Source organism: Pistacia vera, unplaced genomic scaffold, assembly GCF_008641045.1.
Source record: "Pistacia vera cultivar Batoury unplaced genomic scaffold, PisVer_v2 Contig213, whole genome shotgun sequence".
In the NCBI taxonomy this organism is placed as follows: Eukaryota; Viridiplantae; Streptophyta; class Magnoliopsida; order Sapindales; family Anacardiaceae; genus Pistacia; species Pistacia vera.
This window is the reverse complement of record NW_022196017.1, coordinates 712,371-732,637: the sequence shown is the minus strand read 5'-3', so window position 1 is coordinate 732,637 and position 20,267 is coordinate 712,371. Positions and strand designations below refer to the sequence as shown.

The 20,267-nt window shown below is 33.9% G+C and overlaps 2 protein-coding genes across 2 annotated transcripts in view; one reads left to right on the top strand and one right to left on the bottom strand.

The window, feature by feature from the left end:
• Positions 1 to 5,474: 5,474 nt before the first annotated feature.
• LOC116129700 (pentatricopeptide repeat-containing protein At2g03880, mitochondrial-like) lies at positions 5,475 to 9,010 on the top strand. Its single transcript, XM_031415425.1, has 2 exons — positions 5,475 to 5,942; positions 8,078 to 9,010. Exons 1-2 carry the CDS (start codon positions 5,475 to 5,477, stop codon positions 9,008 to 9,010), a joined length of 1,401 nt encoding a protein of 466 aa, XP_031271285.1.
• Positions 9,011 to 11,805: 2,795 nt separating this feature from the next.
• The window catches only part of LOC116129699 (squamous cell carcinoma antigen recognized by T-cells 3-like), a 57,675-nt gene continuing 49,213 nt past the window's right edge, over positions 11,806 to 20,267 (bottom strand). The window contains 2 exon segments of the mRNA XM_031415424.1: positions 11,806 to 11,929; positions 12,038 to 12,168. Of these exon segments, the coding sequence (XP_031271284.1) occupies positions 11,806 to 11,929; positions 12,038 to 12,168 (255 nt within the window).

Here is a 20,267-nt window from a genome sequence, read left to right as displayed (position 1 = left end):
CGAACAAGTTCTAGTCTTCAATTTTAAGAATTACTAGATAAAGGAATCCAAAGAACGAAATTAATGTTTTTATCCCTGATCCACTATATGCAAAATCTGACTGAAAGTAGCAAGAACTTATTTTCCACAAAAGTAGGGAAAAAGATGACAACATCAATTAAAACTTCCAAAAGTGTTGCCACTTAAAAAAATAGATTAACTACATTAGAGACACCTCTAAGTTCTAGTCTTATCAGATTGAACTAAAAAGAATATATGAGAAACAGAAACATGGTGAACACTATAAATAAATCAAGATTTATCGGCCTGGATATTTGAGAATATCAATGAATGAAGTTAATAGTTGCAACTACCATCAGAAACTGATCAGCTTGAATAGATGAACTTGAGGGCTACCATTATTGTCGTAGTTGAAGTAAGAACCATTCCACAATCCTATATACAACTTTTGTTACGAAATTTACACCAAAAATAATCCTCAAACCCTTAAGATCTACTAATGTGCAAATCCAAACACAACCTGCAATGGGCCACCTCAATATATGTACTTCAACAGAGAGAAGTAAGTATGTCTGATCAGGAAAGCATCATCATTCATCCATCACCATCCTATCAAATTCGAACAGATAAAAGTGTTTACTGAACCTTCTGCTGTAACCAATATAAGCATTTGGTCAGCTGGATGAATTTTGCAGGATTCCTCCAAAAAAAGTTTAATACTCGCTAAAGTTTTATCACTAAACTCAATCGCTTTTGGACCGGAAATTGAGGAAGCTCGTTCAAACATTCACTATAATTTTCGGCCTCATAGTAACTGCATGACTAAGGCATTGTAATTCAGTCGGCTTCACATTTCTCTCACCATCTTATGAAGGAGTTCAAAATTTTGGTATCTCATTTTTTGAGGAAACCAAACATAACTAGTAAATGTGACTACATTTGGAGCACAACCATTTTCCTCATATATGACAACAACTCATGCCATTTCTAGTTGTCCATTTTTACACAGCCATTGATCAAAATGTATATGTTACAAACTGGCACCAGGTTTCCATGAAGAAAAATTTCTAAATAGGTCCAAGCATTCAACTCCTGTTTTACATAATCCATCAATGAGGGAACTCAAACTTCTGCTACTGAACTTATTATTTACAAGCATTAAACATTTCCAATGCTTCCAAAACACTATCTTGCAAAGCCATAATGAAAATGCTATATGTCCAAGAATTAGGAAAAGCATCGTTAAGTCGCTCTCACCAACTAAATTTGCATCTTTCACAGTCATATAGAAAAACCAGTTAACAAGGTTATATGTAATCACATCAGGCCTAATTCCTTTGAAATCATTCTCGGAAAAGACTAAAGCTCATGACTTCTTATTCTTGCAATACCAATTGATTAAAGTAAGTAGCAAACACATTAGGCCTATACCCCTTCTAGTTATGAATCAAACAACTCCCTTGCATCACCATTCTATCGCCAAGCAATAACCGTATCAAAATGTGTAGTAATAAATGTTAGGAAACACCACCTCTCAATAATTTCCAACAATAGTTGTCTAGCCTTCTCAACCAATCCAGCCTTACAAAGACATAATTATATATATAAGTAAAACATTTGGCCTACAAATAACACAATTCTTTATTCCCATTAACCATCTCTTCGAAACTTAATGGCAACACTTATTTCTTGTTCACAATCCACAATCAAAGTGTTGCAAGTGATAATCAAGCCTACAACCAACAACTATTTTCTTAAACAATTCCATTGATCCATAATCTTCTCTCTCACACAGACCTTTAATCAACAAGTAAAGTCACGGTATGGGCTAAAACCCAACTTCAAATGGCCCAAAAACCGAAACCTCAGCAAAACCCTGGCTCAAATCCTGTCCATAAATCAATCTAGAATAATTGAAAGCAAGTAATGTAAAAGAATTATACCTCTAAACCTGTCCCACTAAATCTTTTACTGTAGCATCTCCTGTGGATGGACCTAGCTTCATTTAAATTTCCCAATTCAATTTCCATAGCTATATAACCTTGCCAGGCTTCCAACATTGACCCGCTGCACAGACATAAAGCAAGTTATATGGAAAAAATACAAAGGTGAATCATAAATCAATCATATTGAACTATAAAGGATAAGAAATAGAAAAAGATGAATGGGCCAAACCAGGCTCTCCCAAAAGCCCCAAGCTGCAGCTTGATCTTTTCCCAAATTTAGCTCCAAATGGGCTCAATAAGCGTACAAATGCAGCAAACCATCTGTATTCTTGATCTGTTGAGATAAGTAATCAAACGCCCGTTGACAGGAAGAAACTTCACAGTTAAGTACTCAAGTATATATAATACATCCAATCATACAGGGCCTGCAATTTCAATGGTACACTAAAGAGACATCAGGCTAATTGTTTATAAACACAAATATTGAAAACAACCATTATACAACAACAATGTACCAGTTGAATATGACATGCAAATTTTATAAATTCACAGATCCATAAAGATANAAGAACCTAACAGTTGCACTGTGAGTATTCAATGTTATTTTAGACCAAGAATAGACCACCAACCCATAAAAGTTTTCATAATCTTGTTAGATCCTATACCAATAGTCATTTGACACATAAAAAGGAAATTGATCGCCATCTAATTGACTAAAATTTCTCTAAATCTTGGGGTAAGGTATTGAGGCTATCCTTATCACAAATTGGATGAAATAAGTGTTCCACAGGAAACATATTAGAACTTTACCATTTTTGAATAAAATGTGTATAAACTTGACATATCTAGAAGAAAATTTACAAGAAGGGTACTGATATATATTTTTCATCCTCAAACAGGTATTGTTTGTCATAATTGTGTTTACAGAAACATATTAAGGCAAAACCTTATGTTTTTATAAGAAAGAGAAATTTGTCAATTACTGTGCTATTCTAGTTAACATGTAACATGTAACCACTGAAACAAACCTCACTTCTTAAGGATCATTTCTCTGAACTCATTATTTGACTTCGGCTTCCCATCTTCCGCTTCCCCGACTTTTGAATTTGTCGAGGGGACACCAAGTGGTCTGGCATTCCTTGGCATTGCAAATGTGTTCCTCCCCTTCAGCTGAATGTTATCACTACGTTTATTAGTAGCAGAGTGTGGCGCTCTAGACTCCCTGAAAGTCTGATTACTACTTTGCGCTGCCATTTAACCTAGAGGAGTAAGAAAATGAAATGTAGAAGTAATAACAAACGTCTATAGACTGCATTGGACACAAACAAACACATATAAGTAATAACAAAGATAAAACATAGTTCTACTTAGCCTACCATGTTCTCTAGAGGCCTCATGACTATCATAATCCTTTCTCTTTTGCTTCGGATTTGATATTGCAATGCTATCTTCTTCCCAAGAAACATTTGTTTGTTCTTTCCTAAAGCTGTAGCAAGGTGTGCATCATTGGCAAATTCCACATATGTCAGGCCCTTCAAAAATCTATCAGAGGATATTATAAATTAGTATACAATGGTCCCTGACAGGTGCTCTACCGTTAAAGGCAAGCTGGAATATGGGTAAATCTGTATGGGACTATGGTTAAGTCTTTTAAGCATATCACTTTCTACCAAAATGAAAAAAATATGCTCTTAGACAATTGGACTCTTTATACTTAGAAAATTCAGCAATTTTACCATAATTATGGAATTCAACCCTTTTGTAGGTTTATATGACACTGCATAATCTTCTCTAGAACAGACATTCATCTTAAAACTAAAAGCGTAAGAACTAAATGATTTGTTGACTGCATGAAAGGAAGAAATCAAATTGAAGTTTCAGTGATCACCCTTGAGAAATTAGATCAAAGAGAATATACTGCATTTAGCAGTTTCAATCTCCCCGAAGCATTAGCTATGCTAATCTCCCAGTCTCATTAAAATTAGTTTCTTTGGGCTAATTTCTGTGATACAGTCCACATTATGCATACATATGTTGACGTTTAAAGGTCAGGCAATGTTAAATAAGGATTTGACTGTAAGACTAATGTGCACAGGGAAGGTCTAGTGGATAGCTTCCCCTTTTTCATTTGAAGCATAAAGCAAAAAGAACATTGACAAATAATGAATGAGAGAAACAGAGTCATACCCTTGTGGCCACCGAAGAAGTTGACAGTGTGGCCAATAAATCACATGTACTAAAGAAATGATAAATAATATGTAACTGTTTCCTGATGCTACCATGTTTCGGTCATCAAATGAAAATTATATGCAGATTGGAATGAGAAATTATATAACAATTGCTAGTATGCTGTTGCAAAAGCAAAATCCTTCACCATTTCATTCAGCAAATAACACATATAACCAGTCCTTATACCAGATTGCTTCCTTATTTATTGATACATTAGAGGGACATCTATTGACCTCAACTCCCATCTGTTACAACGAGGCCAAAATTGAGATCATGACGACATGAGAGAATTAGGAATGCACTATGCTGGTTGCTTATTACAACTCATCTCTTGAGACTTCTTCTCTTGTGTGATGAACATAAGATCCATAAGCTTTAATTGTGGATTCGTAAATGTCAATCTCTTTTTTAGCTTGGTTTAGAAACTGCAATAAGGTGAAAATAAGGCCATCAAATCAGAAGCATTTGGCATGCATATTAGGCTTAAGATTTATCACACCAAAAAATAGGTTTGTTGGCTATGTCATGTTTAGCAGCATGTAAAGCTAGTCAGGAAGAAAAGAAAAGAAAAGAAAAGAAAAGAAAAGAAAAGAGAGAGATTGAATTTGCAAACGCCGTTGAGCAAAAGATGCCCCAAGGCACACCATCGCAATCAAGCAAGGACGCGATTGGTAGAATTTACATTCTATGGTAGTAAAGTATTACTTGAATTTAGTTTGTCCAATATTATGGCAGCAAGAGACATACTATTAATTATCCATATCACTGTCCGACAAAACTCAAGCAGGGGATGCCAATTCCAAACAAGGTTTTTCATTTTCATGAATAAAACCCATAGGCAGACACATAGAAACTATACAATCAACCGAATGTTAAAACTCAAAACAATGGATAGACATTCACCTCATTATGGTCATGAAGCAAAACCAAGGTGAAATTGTTAATAAAGTTTTAGGTTGAATTGATGACATTTTCGAAACCAAAAGGTGGTCACTGCAAAAAAAGTCGGTATATCTTAAACCAGCGACTGCTCACTAGAAAAAGATCAAACATACAGGGGTTATGGTCCCATTTCCAAAACCAATGGACACTCACAAAATAACCAAACACATGGGGGCTTAAAAAAAAAAAAAAAAAAAACCTTCTCATTAGGCAAAGAAGATTTAAATTTAAGAATTATATGTATACATACCCACTTTGAGTTTCAATTGAACATAAATGGACAGTTCAGTTGTTCCAAGTTTCAATTATAATTGGCAAAAGGAAAAGAAAATATCGGTTCCTTAACTGGGAAATGCCATGAAAGTCATTTCAAAGCTGAAATGCATAAGAACTTCACTTTCTAGATGTTATACTTCCACACCGAATGATTCTTCTAGTAAAGCGCTCAACCCATCAGGTTTGATTGATGATTTCACCAGATTCTGCTACCAAAGAGACCTCCCAAGAGCCATCAAAGCTATGGATGCCATGCAAATCCATGACCTTCATGCTGATTCCATCACTTACTCTGAGCTCATCAAGTGTTGCTTGGCCCGTGGCGCTGTTCGAGAAGCCAAACTCGTTCACAACCACGTCTTCTCAAAAGGGTATGAACCCAAAAAGTTTTTAATCAACATTTTGATTAATATGTACATGAAGTTTAATCTCTTGGAGGATGCTAAAACATTGTTCAATAAAATGCCTGAGAGAACCGTTGTTTCTTGGACAACAATGATATGGGCCTATTGTAATGCTAAGATGAATGACAAGTTATTTGAGTTCTTTATTTTTGTAATGACTTCTTTCTACTAGTATTCTTTATAACATATACAATAAAACATACATACTTAGTATATGAAAATAGTTGGGCCCAAATTTTTCTTTACTTACAAAACATAGTTCTTTACATATATCAAAATAACAAGTACAAAAAAACTTAGCGACAATGGACAGTAATGCCAATCCTGTCAGCTTGTCGACGTCCCTCCGACCGTTGCTCACCTATTTCCTGCAAAAACATGGAAAAACAACAGGGTGAGCATAAAAAGTCTCAGTAAGTAAATCCCTTAACTCTTCTCCTTCTTAGATTCTTTCCTTACTTAATTCCTTCTCTTTTCTTTCGCTGTTTCTTACTCTCACTGTTCTTTTCTTTCTTTCTACTTCTCTCTGTTCTTTCTTTCTTATTCTCTCTATTCTTCCTAACCATGATGAAATTCATGGCAATATGCATGAATAAAATGCATATGCAATAATGCATAAAATGCGTTTTCTTTCTTATTTCTATTTTCTTGTTCTATTTCTTTTCTTTTCTTTTTCTTTCTATTCTTTTCTTTTCTTTCTTGTTTTTCTTTTCTTTTCTTTTCTTGGCTTGTTCAAGCCTTCTCATTCTTTCTCATTCTCTCTTTTCTCATTCTTATTCTTTCTTATTCTTATTCTTTCTCATTCTTTATTTTCTTATTCTTTATTTTCTTATTCTTTGCCGATCGGACTCGGTTGATGTATGGATTTGGAACCTTGGCCGTGTGAGTGAGTACAATCCTCATCTACATGCACTCTTGCAGACCGTACAACTTCTTCTTTCTTCTTAGGCCACTCAATTAAGGTGGCTTGCATGTAGGAATTCTTCTTGGTACAACCCTCATCCACATACACTCTTACGGGTCGTACAATTCTTCTTCTTATGCCACTCAATTAAGGTGGCGTGTATGTGGGAATTTCTTCTTAACACTCACAGTTCCCCATCATAACAACCTATTATTTTCTCCTCTTTAACACTCCTTAATTCTTTAATGCTTATTCTTCCTTTCTCTTTATTCTTAGAGTGTTTTATTCTTTCTTTCTTTCTTTCTTTATTCTTTATTCTTTTATTCTTTCTTAAGTTTTTACATATACACAATTATATGCATATGGATGGCTCATGCTTAAAATTTCTTACTTAAATGTACTTATGAAATGCACATATGCAATGTTGCACAAAAGTAAGGTTTCTACTCAAACTTATACTTCTCTTAGGCATTTCATCAAACAATACTTGTGCATAAACAAACTCTAATTTAATTATCATTCAATTTGTTTCTCAACCATCCAAAAATGAGAGAAAATCTCTCTTATAGCATCACCATACCTACACGGCAAAGACACTCCCAAAAATTTCTCCAATTCTTCCAATTTCAACCCATCATCAAACCATCACATACACTTCTCATATTCAAATATATCCAACAACAAGCATAATTCATCATCAATCTCATCTCAATTTCTCAATAATCATAACATATGCATACTTAAAAGAAATCTCTACTCACTTGAATTCTTAAACTTTAACTTGAGTTGGATTTTGAGTGGAATTTACTTACCTTATGATTGAGTATTCTCTACTAAACTCTCTACTCTTGTTGGATTCAAAATTTCTTATAACCCTAAGCATAAACTTCATAAGAACTCAACTTTTACACAAATAAATCATAGATAAAGAGCATGAATTCTTACCTTTTGAAGTCTAGAATCAAAACCCTATTAAAAATCACTCAAAAGCACTCAAAATCCTTGGAGGAGTGAATGAAAATTTGAGAGAAAATGGAGGAGCAGTGTGGCTGTGGAATGAAGGAAATGAGGGTTACAAACCCTTATCATCTTATTTTATAAACTCACTTTCCCATTTTGCCCTTACACTTTTGTGGAAATTCCATCCTTGTCCCTTAGTCAATTACCATAATGCCCTTATTTTTATTTTATTCTCTATGAAATTTTATCTCTTTTCACTCCCCACAATTTCAACTAAGTGTGAGTGAAAAGACCATTTTACCCTTAATGCAAGTTTAAGACATTTTCTTCATATTCTCTTAAAATAACTTTAAAAAAAATTAACTAAGGGCTATAAAACATAATTTAAATCATGCACCTCCATGTTGGGCGTTACAATTTTGATGCTTAGAGAAGGTGTTAGACCAAATATGTACACCTACTCTTCCATTTTGAGATCTTGTGTTTGTTTACTCAATCTTAGGCAGCTTCATTATGGAATAATTAAAGTTGGTTTGGATTCTGATGGGTTTGTTAGGAGTGCTTTGATTGATGTTTATGCCAAATGGGGTGAGTTGAAGAATGCACTGTGTGTTTTTAATGAGATGGTGACCGGAGATTTGGTTGTTTGGAACTCAATCATTGGACGGTTTTCTCAGAATAGTGATGGTGATGAGGCTTTGAATCTTTTTAAGAGAATGAAGAGGGCTGGTTTTGTGGCGGAACAGGCCACGCTAACGAGTGTTTTGAGGGCGTGTACTGGATTAGCGCTGTTAGAATTGGGGACACAAGTCCATGTTCATGTACTGAAGTATGACCAGGATTTGATACTTAACAATCTGCTTTTGGATTTGTATTACAAGTGTGGTAGCTTGGAAGATGAAAAGTTTGTTTTTGATAGGATGGTAGAGAGGGACGTGATTTCTTGGAGCACCATGATTGCAGGGTTGGCACAGAACAGATACAGTCGAAAGGCGCTGAAATTGTTTGAGTTGATGAAAGCCTCAAGGTTAGAACCAAATTATATTACAATTCTTGGTGTTCTATTTGCTTGTAGCCATGCAGAGCTTGTAGAAGATGGGTTATATTATTTCCAATCTATGAAGAAGCTTTATGGGATTGAACCAGAAGAGGAGCATTATGGCTGTGTAATTGATCTTCTTGGAAAGGTTGGGAAGCTCTATCAAGCAGTCAAGTTAATACATGAGATGGAATATGAACCAGATGCTGTGACATGGAGAGCTTTGTTGGGTGCATGCAGGCAAAACCTTACGTTTTTTTATAAGAAAGAGAAGTTTGTCAATTACTGTGCTATTCTAGTTAACACGTAACCCCAAGAACATGTGCTATTCTAGTTTGTCAATTAGTATGCTATTCTAGTTAACATGTAACATGTAACCCCAGGAACAAACCTCACTTCTTAAGGAACATTTCTCTGAACTAAATTATTTAACTTCGGCTTCTCATCTTCCACTTCCCCGGCTTTTGGATTTGTCAAGGGGGCACAAAGTGGTCTGATGTTCCTTGGTATTGCAAATGTGTTCCTCCCTTTCAGCTGAATGCTATCACTATGTTTATGAGCAGCACAATGTTGCGCTCTAGACCCCCTGAAAGTCTGATTACTACTTTGCGTTGCCATTTAACCTAAAGGAGTAAGAAAATAAAAGGTAGAAGTGGGAAACACAAACATGTAAATGTCTATAGACTGCACTGAACACAAACAAACACACACATGATCATTGCTCATAACAATTTGAATCTAAGTCGGCTATGAGCCACCAAAGAAATCGATTGCATGACTAATATATCACCTGTATTAAAGAAATGATAAATAATATGTAATTCTTCCATGATGCTACCATTTTTGGGTCATCAGATGGATATTAAATGCAGATGAACACTATATGCAATTTTGAATGAGAAATGATATAAAAATGCAATACACTTGTCAGTGTATCCTTTGGCTCTTCCATGGTGGAGTCTTTGATGTGCTGGTCATTTGGATGCTCTTCAAACTTGGGTTTTGCTTCCACTTCGTTTTCTTCAGCTAAGTTCTGTGCTTGTCCCTTTTCTTTCCCATGCAATTTGTTTGGGTTTTCGGCAATATTTTTCTGCCGCTTAGCTGGAGACTGTTCGTCAGTCATGTTCGAATCTATTTTTCTCTTTCAATTAACACTTTTCTTATGTGACTTCTCTTTCTGATCTATTAGTTCAGGAACAGATTTGGCTTCCTGCTATAACCTAAATAATTGCAGCTCTTCCAAGCGAGGTGTAACCTGAGAAAGGGAACAAAGACAAGCATCTTTACGCATTGAGTTAAAATAGCAAGGATTGCATACATTCAATAAATACTAAGCACATGTATCATAATTCAGTGACATCTTTAATATTGTTACGTAACAACTTGACTTAAACGCTTAAATTGATAGTTAAGCATCCAACTACGATACTTAAAATTTAACACAATCTCGTGTGCTGAACACCCACAATCACAACCATATATATAACATAAATACAAATACAAATTTATAATCTAAATAAGAGCCTATTTGATATAAATTTAAAATAGTGTTTTATTTTTGAAAACAAGGACTATAAGGAATTTTATGAAAGTACACTTTATTAAAATTAGTTGAATAGTTTTCAAAACAATGTTTTTGCATATAATCCTAAAAATTAGTGTAAAATTAGAAAACAAGAAAAATATCATTTCTCAGTCTTTATATAGTTTTTAACTTCAAAAACAATTTTTAATACCAGATATATTTTCAAATATTTAAAATGTTGAGATAGAGCTTTTAAAATTTTTAATTGTAACTTAGTTTTTTAAAATTATTTTTAAATCACAAACCAAACTGGCCCAAATCTCATAAAGAGATTTAAAATACAAAATATATTTTCAAATATTTAAAATTTAGAGATAAAACTTTAAAATTTTTAATTGAAACTTAGTTTTTCAAAATTATTTTTAAATTATAAACCAAACTGGCCCAAATCTCATATAGAGAGATTTAAACATAAAATCAGGAGAAAACAAATCCTGATAATCTTTTTATTTCATTCTCTTAAACTAGATTAGACTTAGATAACTCTTAAATGATCATATTCTAATCTAGAAATCCTACATTCCCCCTCGAGCCGGTGAATAGATATTTATCATTCCCAACTTGGAAACTAGATTAACAAACAACTGTCTAGGCAGTCTTTTTGAACAATTGACCTACTTCAAACTTGTTTTTCATCAAGTATACCCAACATACTCAAGTGTGATCATCAATAAACGTAATGAACCACTTAGACCCTACAATATTTGTAACTCTAGATGACCCCCAAATATCACTATGAATTATTAAAAAAGCCTAGAACTCTTATATTTATGAGCTAGATAAATAGACTTGGTGTATTTTGCAAGTTGACAAGTTTCACACTTAAAAGAAATAAACTTTTATTTCTGAATAACAATGGGTACAATTTTCATAAATAAGGAAAGCTAGGGTGTCCTAGTCTACCCATATATTAGCCTATTGGGTTTCAAAAAATACTCCACTACCTATGGTTTAAATGTGATTGCTTCATATATGCCATAATTTCATCAGAGTATCAATAACTCCAACGTTTAAAGTTAAAAAAAATAAACATCATGGATTTTTGACTAGCATGACCCCTACAGATACTGTCATATATCATTTACATATGATTTGGAAAAATTATTCAAAATGACATATTAAACCATTGTGATTCTGGTGCCCGAGTAACAGGTTGACCTATTGCAAGGCTACTCTCTAAAAATATTCTCAGCTGCAAAGCATGATTCTATATTAAGAGTTCAAAAGATCTCCATAAATTGCCCTACTTGATAAACAACATTGAACAACCTTGACTTAAGGCATTTGTCTGGTTTCAACTTCCATCAGCTACAAAAAGAGAATAAAGAAAGAAATGTTTGCATTGCAGATGACAAATACCAATTGATTAAATAAAGCTGCATCGTATAATACTAAAAGCAACAATTTTCACAAAAAAAAAAAAAAATTAGGAAAAAACCAGTTTAGAAACATTCAAATTCAAATTCTGTCCATAAATCAATCTAGTACAATAGAAAGCAAGTAATGTAAAAGAATTATACCTATGAACCTGTCCCACTAAACCTTTTACTGTAGCATCTCTTGTAGATGGACCTAGGTTGATTTAAATGTTCTAATTCAATTTCCATAGCTATATAACCTTGCAAGGCTTCCAACATTGACCTGTTGCACAGACAAATAGCAAGTTATACGAAAAAAATACAAAGATGAATCATAAATCAGTCATATTGAACTGTACAGGATAAGAAAGAGAAAAGGATGAATGGGCCAAACCAGATCTTAACCAGGCTTTCCCAAACACCTAGAGCTGCAGCCAAATTTAGCTCCAAACGAGCCCAATAAGCATACAAAAGCAACAAATCATCTATATTCTTCATCTGCTGAGATAAGTAATCTGATGCGCACTTAAAGGTAGAAACTGCACAGTTAAGTATTCAAGTATATATAATACATCCAATCATACAGAGCCTGCAATTTCGATGGTACACTAAAGAGACATCAAACTAATTGTTTATAAACACAAATATTGAAGACAGCCATTACATAACAACGATGTAGCAGTTTAAAATGACATGCTGATTTTACAAATTCACAAATCCATAAAGATATCTTCCGTGCATGCAACTCCAATGTTGACTGAGAAATGTTTTTAGCAAAGGACACTATTCCATGAGAAAACAATTAACAAAGGTAACAATCTAGCAATTAGTAAAAGCCATCTTGGAGTACCGAGAGTTATGCAGTGTAATTTCTACATAAAGTGGTCATAATGGTACTATAACAGCACACTAAATGATCATAATGGTACTATAACAGTACACTAAATGAAATAAATTAGTAGACTTTTCTTCAAAGTCTAAGGGTAGAAGCACTTGATACACATTCGTATGAGATCTATGCCTAGACCCTGAAAGAGCAGACTAGCTACAAGGTCTACATTTTCTTCATCCAAAATTCACCATGAATAGAGCATCTACAAATGTCTTAAGAAGCTTCAAGTTCTTGACATCGAATAAAAACAATTTTAACAAGGAAAATGAACAGTATACTTATGCGAACCTGAAAGGTTTCCCCTATACATGGAAAATTCAGTTCTTAATCTCTCTGTTTTACATAATCCATCAATGAGGGAATTCAAATCTGCGATGCTAACTGCAATCTTATTATTTACTAGAGCATTAAACATTACCAATGCTTCCAAAACACATCCGTTCTTCCAAAGCCCATCAATGAAAATGCTATATGTCCAAGAATTAGGAAAAGTATCGTAAAGTCACATCTCACCAACTAAATTCCGTGCATCTTTCACCTTAGCTATAAGAAAAAAGCCAGTTAACAAGGTGTTATATGTAATTACATTAGGCCTAATTCCTTCTGAAATCATCTCTCGATAAAGACTAAGAGCTTCATTGACTTCTTTATTCTTGCAATACCAATTGATTAAAATAGTGTAGTAAACAACATTAGGCCTATACCCCTTTCTAGTTATAGAATCAAACAACTCCCTTGCATCACCAATTCTATCTGCCAAGCAATAAACGTTTAAAAAAATGTTGTAAGTAAAAATGTAAAGAACCACACCTCTCTGAATCATATATTCCAACAATAGTTGTCTAGCCTTCTCAAACAATCCAGCCTTACAAAGACCATCAATTATAGTATTATAAGTAACAACATCTGGCCTACAAATAACACCAAATTCTTTATTCCCATTAACCATCTCTTCATGAAACTTAATGGCAACACTTATTTTCTCTATTTTACATAATCCACCAATCACAGTGTTGCAAGTGATCACATTAGGCCTACAACCAACAACAATCATTTTCTTAAACAATTCCATTGATTCCATAATCTTTCTCTCTACACACAAACCATTAATCAAACAAGTAAATGTCACGGTGTATGGGCTAAAACCCAACTTCATAATCGCCTTAAAAACTACATAACCATCACAAACCCTTTTAATATTACAGAAGCAATTCATCAAAATATTCAAAGATATAAAATCCGGAGACAACCCAATTGAATTCAACAGCTTGTAAAGTGAAACCACTTCATAATAATGCTTCTTCTTAGCTAGTGCACTAAACAAAGTAGTGAATGATGAAATTGGAGAAATGGGTTTCATATTAATCATGTAATAAAAAAAGTACAATGATTCATTCAGAGAAAAGCTACCTGATGACAATTTTCTTTGAGGAATTTAGCAAGTGAGGATCGTTCCAGGGATTTTTCCAAAGAATACAAAACGTCATTTTTGGAGCTTGACAACGTGAGGTTGTGTAAGTGAGCTAACAAAAATAAAACATTAACTTTTAAAGATGGGTTTTGAGAGATTGAAGACAAATGAAATAGGGATCTCAAAGCCATGTATGAAGAGTGTTTTTGAGGGTCGGTTTTGAGGTTGTGTAGCTGCATTTTTGTTGCAAAATGCAAATGCATTAAACTGATTAAAGAGAAATGTTTTGAAAAATTTCATAAACAACCTTCATGATTTCAAAAACTGGTCACTTAGCACTCTGAAGGCTAAAAATGTAAATCCACCTTCAGCCTTCAGGTGCTTTTCGGTTTGAGTTTTGAGCTGGTTTTCTACTGAATCCAAAATTATCCAGTCGATCAAACAAAACACAATCCATCAATTGGAATTTTTTTTTACCTTTTTTTATTTATAAATTATAAGATTTCAATAAATATTCCATTGAAGTTTGGATTTAATTTAGAATGATATTAAAAATATATTTTCCTTATAGTCTTATGACTTCACATGCTACGCTACTGGTATTAAATGTACTGTTATGAATGAATTTTTTTTTTTTTTTTTTTTTTTTTGTGGCATAGGAGATTAGGACACATCTCCATTGATAGGATTAAAAGGTTGGTAAATACTGGAGTTCTTGAAACTCTTGACTTTATTGACTTTGATACTTGTGTAGACTACATTAAGGGAAAGCAGACTAACAAATCCAAGAAGGGTGCTAGGAAGAGTTCTGAACTTTTGGAGATCAAACCCACATATATTTGTTGCCCTGACATGAGCTCTAGTGGTCAAAAATACTTCACCACCTTTATTGGTGATCACTTACGATATATGTATCTCTATTTACTTTATCACAAGGATGACGTGTTGGATGCTTTCAAAATATATAAAGCAGAAGTAGAGAAACAATGTGGAAAACAAATTAAGATCGTGAGATCTGATAGAGGCAGTGAATATTATGGTAGATACACTAGAACAGGACAAGCACTTGGTCCATTTGCTAAATTTCTTCAAGAGCAAGGTATTGTGGCTCAATACACGTTGCTTGGCACACCATCTCAGAATGGTGTAGCAGAATAGAGAAATAGAACATTAATGGGTATGGTGCAGAGTATGCTAAGTAACTCCAAACATCCTCATTCTTTGTGGATTCAAGCTTTCAAAACTACCGCGTATATATTAAACCGAGTTCTAACTAAGGCGGTTCCCAAAACGCCATTTGAGTTATGGAAAGGTTGGAAATCAAGTTTAAGTCATTTACACATCTTGCGTTGGCCACTTGGAGTTAGAGTTTATAATCCACAAGAACGGAAGTTAGATCCTAGGACTATTAGTGCATATTCTATTGGATATGCGAAAAAATCCAAGGGATATAAGTTTTATTGTGCGAACTATTCTAGTAGAATTGTTGAATCAAGAAATGCCAAATTTCTTGAAAATGACGTGGTCAGTGGGAGTGATCAAATTAGAGACTTAGTCCTTGAGAAAATTGATGTTTCAGCTAATGCTCCTACATCAACTAAAAGATTTGTTGTTCATCCAAACAGGGTGAACGATAAGGAACCAATCAATCAAAGTCCACATTCTGATGAGATTGTTTTAGAAGATCATTTTGAACAATCTCCGCTATAGGAGGAACAACCAGTTGTGCAATAGTCTCAACAAGAGACTGTTGATACAACATTAAGGAGATCTACTAGAACAAAGAAATCAACAATTCCTACTGATTATGTAGTGTATATGCAAGAGTCTAACTGTGACATAGGTGTTGAGGATGACTCAGACATGTTTTTACAAGTTATGGACAATAATAAATCTCAATTGTGTTATAATGTTATGATTAACGAGATGAATTCTATGATGAATTATAAAGTTTGGAACCTTGTTGAGTTGCCTACTTGAAAGAAGCCTATTGGTTGTAAATGGGTATGTAAAACCAAAAGGGATTCATTAGGCAACATTGAGAGATACAAGGATAGGTTTGTTGCCAAGGTTCATGCAAAAGGAAGGGATAGATTATAAAGAAACGTTTTCTCCAGTTTCTAAAAAGGATTCCTTCCGCATCATAATGGGATTAGTTGGCCATTTCGATTTAGATTTACATCAAATGGATGTGAAAACAGCTTTCCTCAATGGAAATTTGGAGGAAGAGGTTTATATGGAACAACCTAATGGGTTCATTTCGAGTGATGGTGAGCATTTGTTTTGCAAGCTTAAGAAGTCCATTTATGGACTTAAACAAGCCTCCCAATAGTGGTATTTAAGATTTCACACTATTATCTCTTCATTTGATTTTGTAGAGAATGTCATAGATCAGTGTATATACCACAAGGTAAGTGGGAGTAAAATCATCTTTCTTGTGTTATATGTAGATGATATTCTACTTGCAACCAATGATTTGGGTTTGCTGCATGAGGTGAAACAATTTCTCTCTCAACATTTTAGTATAAAGGATAGAGATGAGGCGTCTTATGTCATTGGCATTAAGATTCATAGGGATAGGTCTCTACATGTTTTGAGACTATCTCAAGAAGCCTATATTCCGGGAATCAACACAGAATTCACTGGCTATGTTGATTCCTGGAAATCAAGCATCTGGATATGTTTTTATGGTAGTCGGAGGTGCTATATCTTGGAGAAGTGCCAAACAATCTTTGGTTGCCACTTCTACCATGGGAGCTAACTTTGTTTCCCATTTTGAGGCCACTACACAGGGTATTTGGTTGAGAAGTTTCATTTCTGGGCTTGGAGTTGTTGGGTCTATCTTTAGGCCAATAAGGTTGTATTGTGACAATTCAGCTGCTATATTCTTTGCTAAGAATAATAGGGGTGGAAGTCGAAGTAAACACATCGACATTAAGTACTTAGCAATAAGGGAGCATATTAAAGCCAAAGAACTGCTTATTGAACACATACATACCAAGTAGATAATTGCTGATCCTCTAACAAAAGGCATGCCACCAAAGACGTTCAAGGATCATGTAGTTCAAATAAGACTACATCCCGCTTTGTCACTATGAGAGATAATACTTTCATTCTCTGAAACTTTGTAATTTAGTTTGTCTTCTCTTTTAAGTTGTATACATTTTGGTTGGAGACAAACAATCATTCTGGAGGACCTGGAACAAACATTTGAGGTTTGTTCATAAAATAATATTCCACATTTAAGCGTTTATTTAGAAAGAGAAAAATTGCATAGTAATACATGGAAGGTAATACTTGTTTAAAAGGGACTTACCGCTATGATTCATGTAATTTTTATTTTTCTGATTAAAGATACAGAATATACAACTCTTATGTTGTGGATTATATAATGAAAGTTTGGACCAAGTGGGAGAATGTTAGAATTTTAATTATATTAGAATTCTTTAATTGGATTGGTCCTACACTTTTAATATAAAGTAAATGCGTAACTGCTGAGTAGTTACATGTGGTTGTTTCTCCTGGGCAGTTGTCTTTGATGGAAAGACAATTGCATTTATAATGGGAGAGTTTATAGGTCCCTATTTTGCTGCATTTAATTCATTTGATTCCAAAAAACCATCGCTCTGGAAAATTGCAGTCAGTGAAGACTCTGTATTATGAAGCAATAGAAGCAAGAAGACTAAAATAACAATTGCTATGGTTGGAGGTTTGTAAATTACTTCTGTAATATTTCATGAGTATTTAATTTATTTATAATTGATTATATTATGAACTTTTATATGAATGTTGGAATATAAATGTTTTACATTTGGTATCAGAGCGTTTATTTGAATTTCTACCGAGCATTAAATTGTTTGTTGCAAATTTGGAGAATATTGCATAAAATTGTGATTTTTCCAATTAAAACCCATATTGTAAATCATGCATAACTTTTATTATAAATAGAATCTGTTTTCAATTTTGGTGTCATTGGAATCCTTGTTGAAAAAGCTTTCCAACGATATATTATTTGTCAAAAGCAGAGTTACGGTTGCAAAGTTATGCTAGTTTAATGTTTCGGTTAAAATTATCATTTGGGTGTTTTCGGTAGAAATTTACGACACCAATTTGGGACGAAAATGTCATTTGGGGTGCCACCAACATAGGTCATATGTCCATATTTAAGTTTCCCCTCTAAAACGTTGAAAAAATGGCTAGAATCAGGCTATTCAAAACTGCAAAAAACGGGTTTAAAAGTTGCAGAAACAGGGTAAAGAAGACCTGGTCAAACCAGATCAACAGGTCAAATCGACCTGGTCAAGGATAAAACGCATCAAACTGACCCGGTCAAAGTCAAAGGTCAACATGGGTCAAAATTGTGTTTATAGAAACATATTAAGGCAAAACCTTATGTTTTTTTTATAAGAAAGAGAAGTTTTTCAATTACTGTGCTATTCAATTAACATGTAACTTGTAACCCCAGGAACAAACCTCACTTCTTAAGGAACATTTCTCTGAACTCATTATTTGACTTCAGCTTCTCATCTTCCACTTCGCTAGATTTTGGATTTGTCGAGGGTACACCAAGTGGTCTGACATTCCTTGGCATTGCAAATGTGTTCCTCCCCTTCAACTGAATGTTATCACTACGTTTATTAGCAGCACAGTGTGGCGCTCTAGACTTCCTGAATGTCTAATTACTACTTTGCGTTGCTATTTAACCCAAAGGAGTAAGAAAATAAAATGTAGAAGTGGGAAACACAAACACACACACACACACAAAAGTAATAACAATGATAAAACCTAATTCCACTTAGCCTACTATGTTCTCCAGAGGCCCTATGACCAGTAGAATCCTTTCCCTTTTGCTTCGGATTTGATCTTGCAATGCTTATATTCTTCCCAACAAACATTTCTTTGTTCTTTCCTACAGCTGCAGTAAGGTGTGCATCATCGGCAAAATCCACATATGCCAGGCCCTTCAAAAATCGACCAGAGGATATTATAAATTAGTATGCAATGGTTCCAGACATAGGGCAAGCTAGAATATGGGTAAATCTGTATGGGACTATGCATGTATCTCCTAGGCATATCACTTGCCATCAAAATGAAAAATATGCTCTTAGACAATTAGACTCTTTATACTTAGAAAATTAAGCAATTTTACCATAATTATGGAATTCAACCCTTCCACAGGTTTATTTGAGACTGCGTAATCGTTTTTGGAAAGGACATTCATCTTAACACCAAAAGTGTAAGAATAAATGATTGATTGACAGTATGAAAGGAAGAAATCAAATTGAAGTTTTAGTGAGCACCCTTCAGAAATTTGATCAAAGAGAATACACTACATTTAGCAGTTTCAATCTCCCCAAAGCATTAGTCATGCTAATCTCGCAGTCTCATTAAATTAGTTTCTTAGGGCTAATTTCTGTGGTACAGTCCACATTATGCATACATATGTTGAAGTTTAAAGGTCAGGCAATGTTAAATAAGGATTTGACTGTAAGACTGATGTGCACATGGAAGGTCCAGTGGATAGCTTCCCCTTTTTCATTTGAAGCATAAAGGACAAAGAATATTGACAAATAATGAATGAGAGAAACAGAGTGATACCCTTGACTTTCCGGTGAACTTGTCCTGCAGAATTTGAACACATTCAACCCCACCAACATTGCTAAATAATTTTTTTCAGATCTTCAGAAGTTGCCTGAAAAAAAATTAAAACCATCAGAATTATCTCTCGGTATTTGCCTAAATAAGAGCCTATTTGACATAAACTTTAAATAGTGTTTTATTTTTGAAAACAAGGACTATAAGGAATTTTATGAAAATACGTTTTTATTAAAATAAGTTGAAATGTTTTCAAAACAATGTTTTTGCATATAATCCTAAAAATTAGTGTAAAATTAAAAAACAAGAAAAATATCATTTCTCAGTCTTTATATAGTTTTTAACTTCAAAAACAATTTTTTAATACCAAATATATTTTCAAATATTTAAAANATGTGAGGTTGTGTAAGTGAGCTAACAAAAATAAAACATTAACTTTTGAAGATGGGTTTTTAGAGATTGAAGATGAACAAAATAGGGATCTGAATCTCAAAGCCATGTATGAAAAGTGTTTTTGGAGAAAATTTAGTTGACCGGCCATCCCAAGTTTCGATTTAAGAAAATGGCCTTGAAACTGTTTTTCATTTTTTTTTTTTAATTTAGAGAAGCTGACGTGGCATAGTTAGGATCCATTAAACATGTAAAATGGGTTAAAATGAAAAGATTAAAACATATAAGGACAAAATCATAATTAATGAAAGTTTTTAAAATTTGAAATTTGAAGAA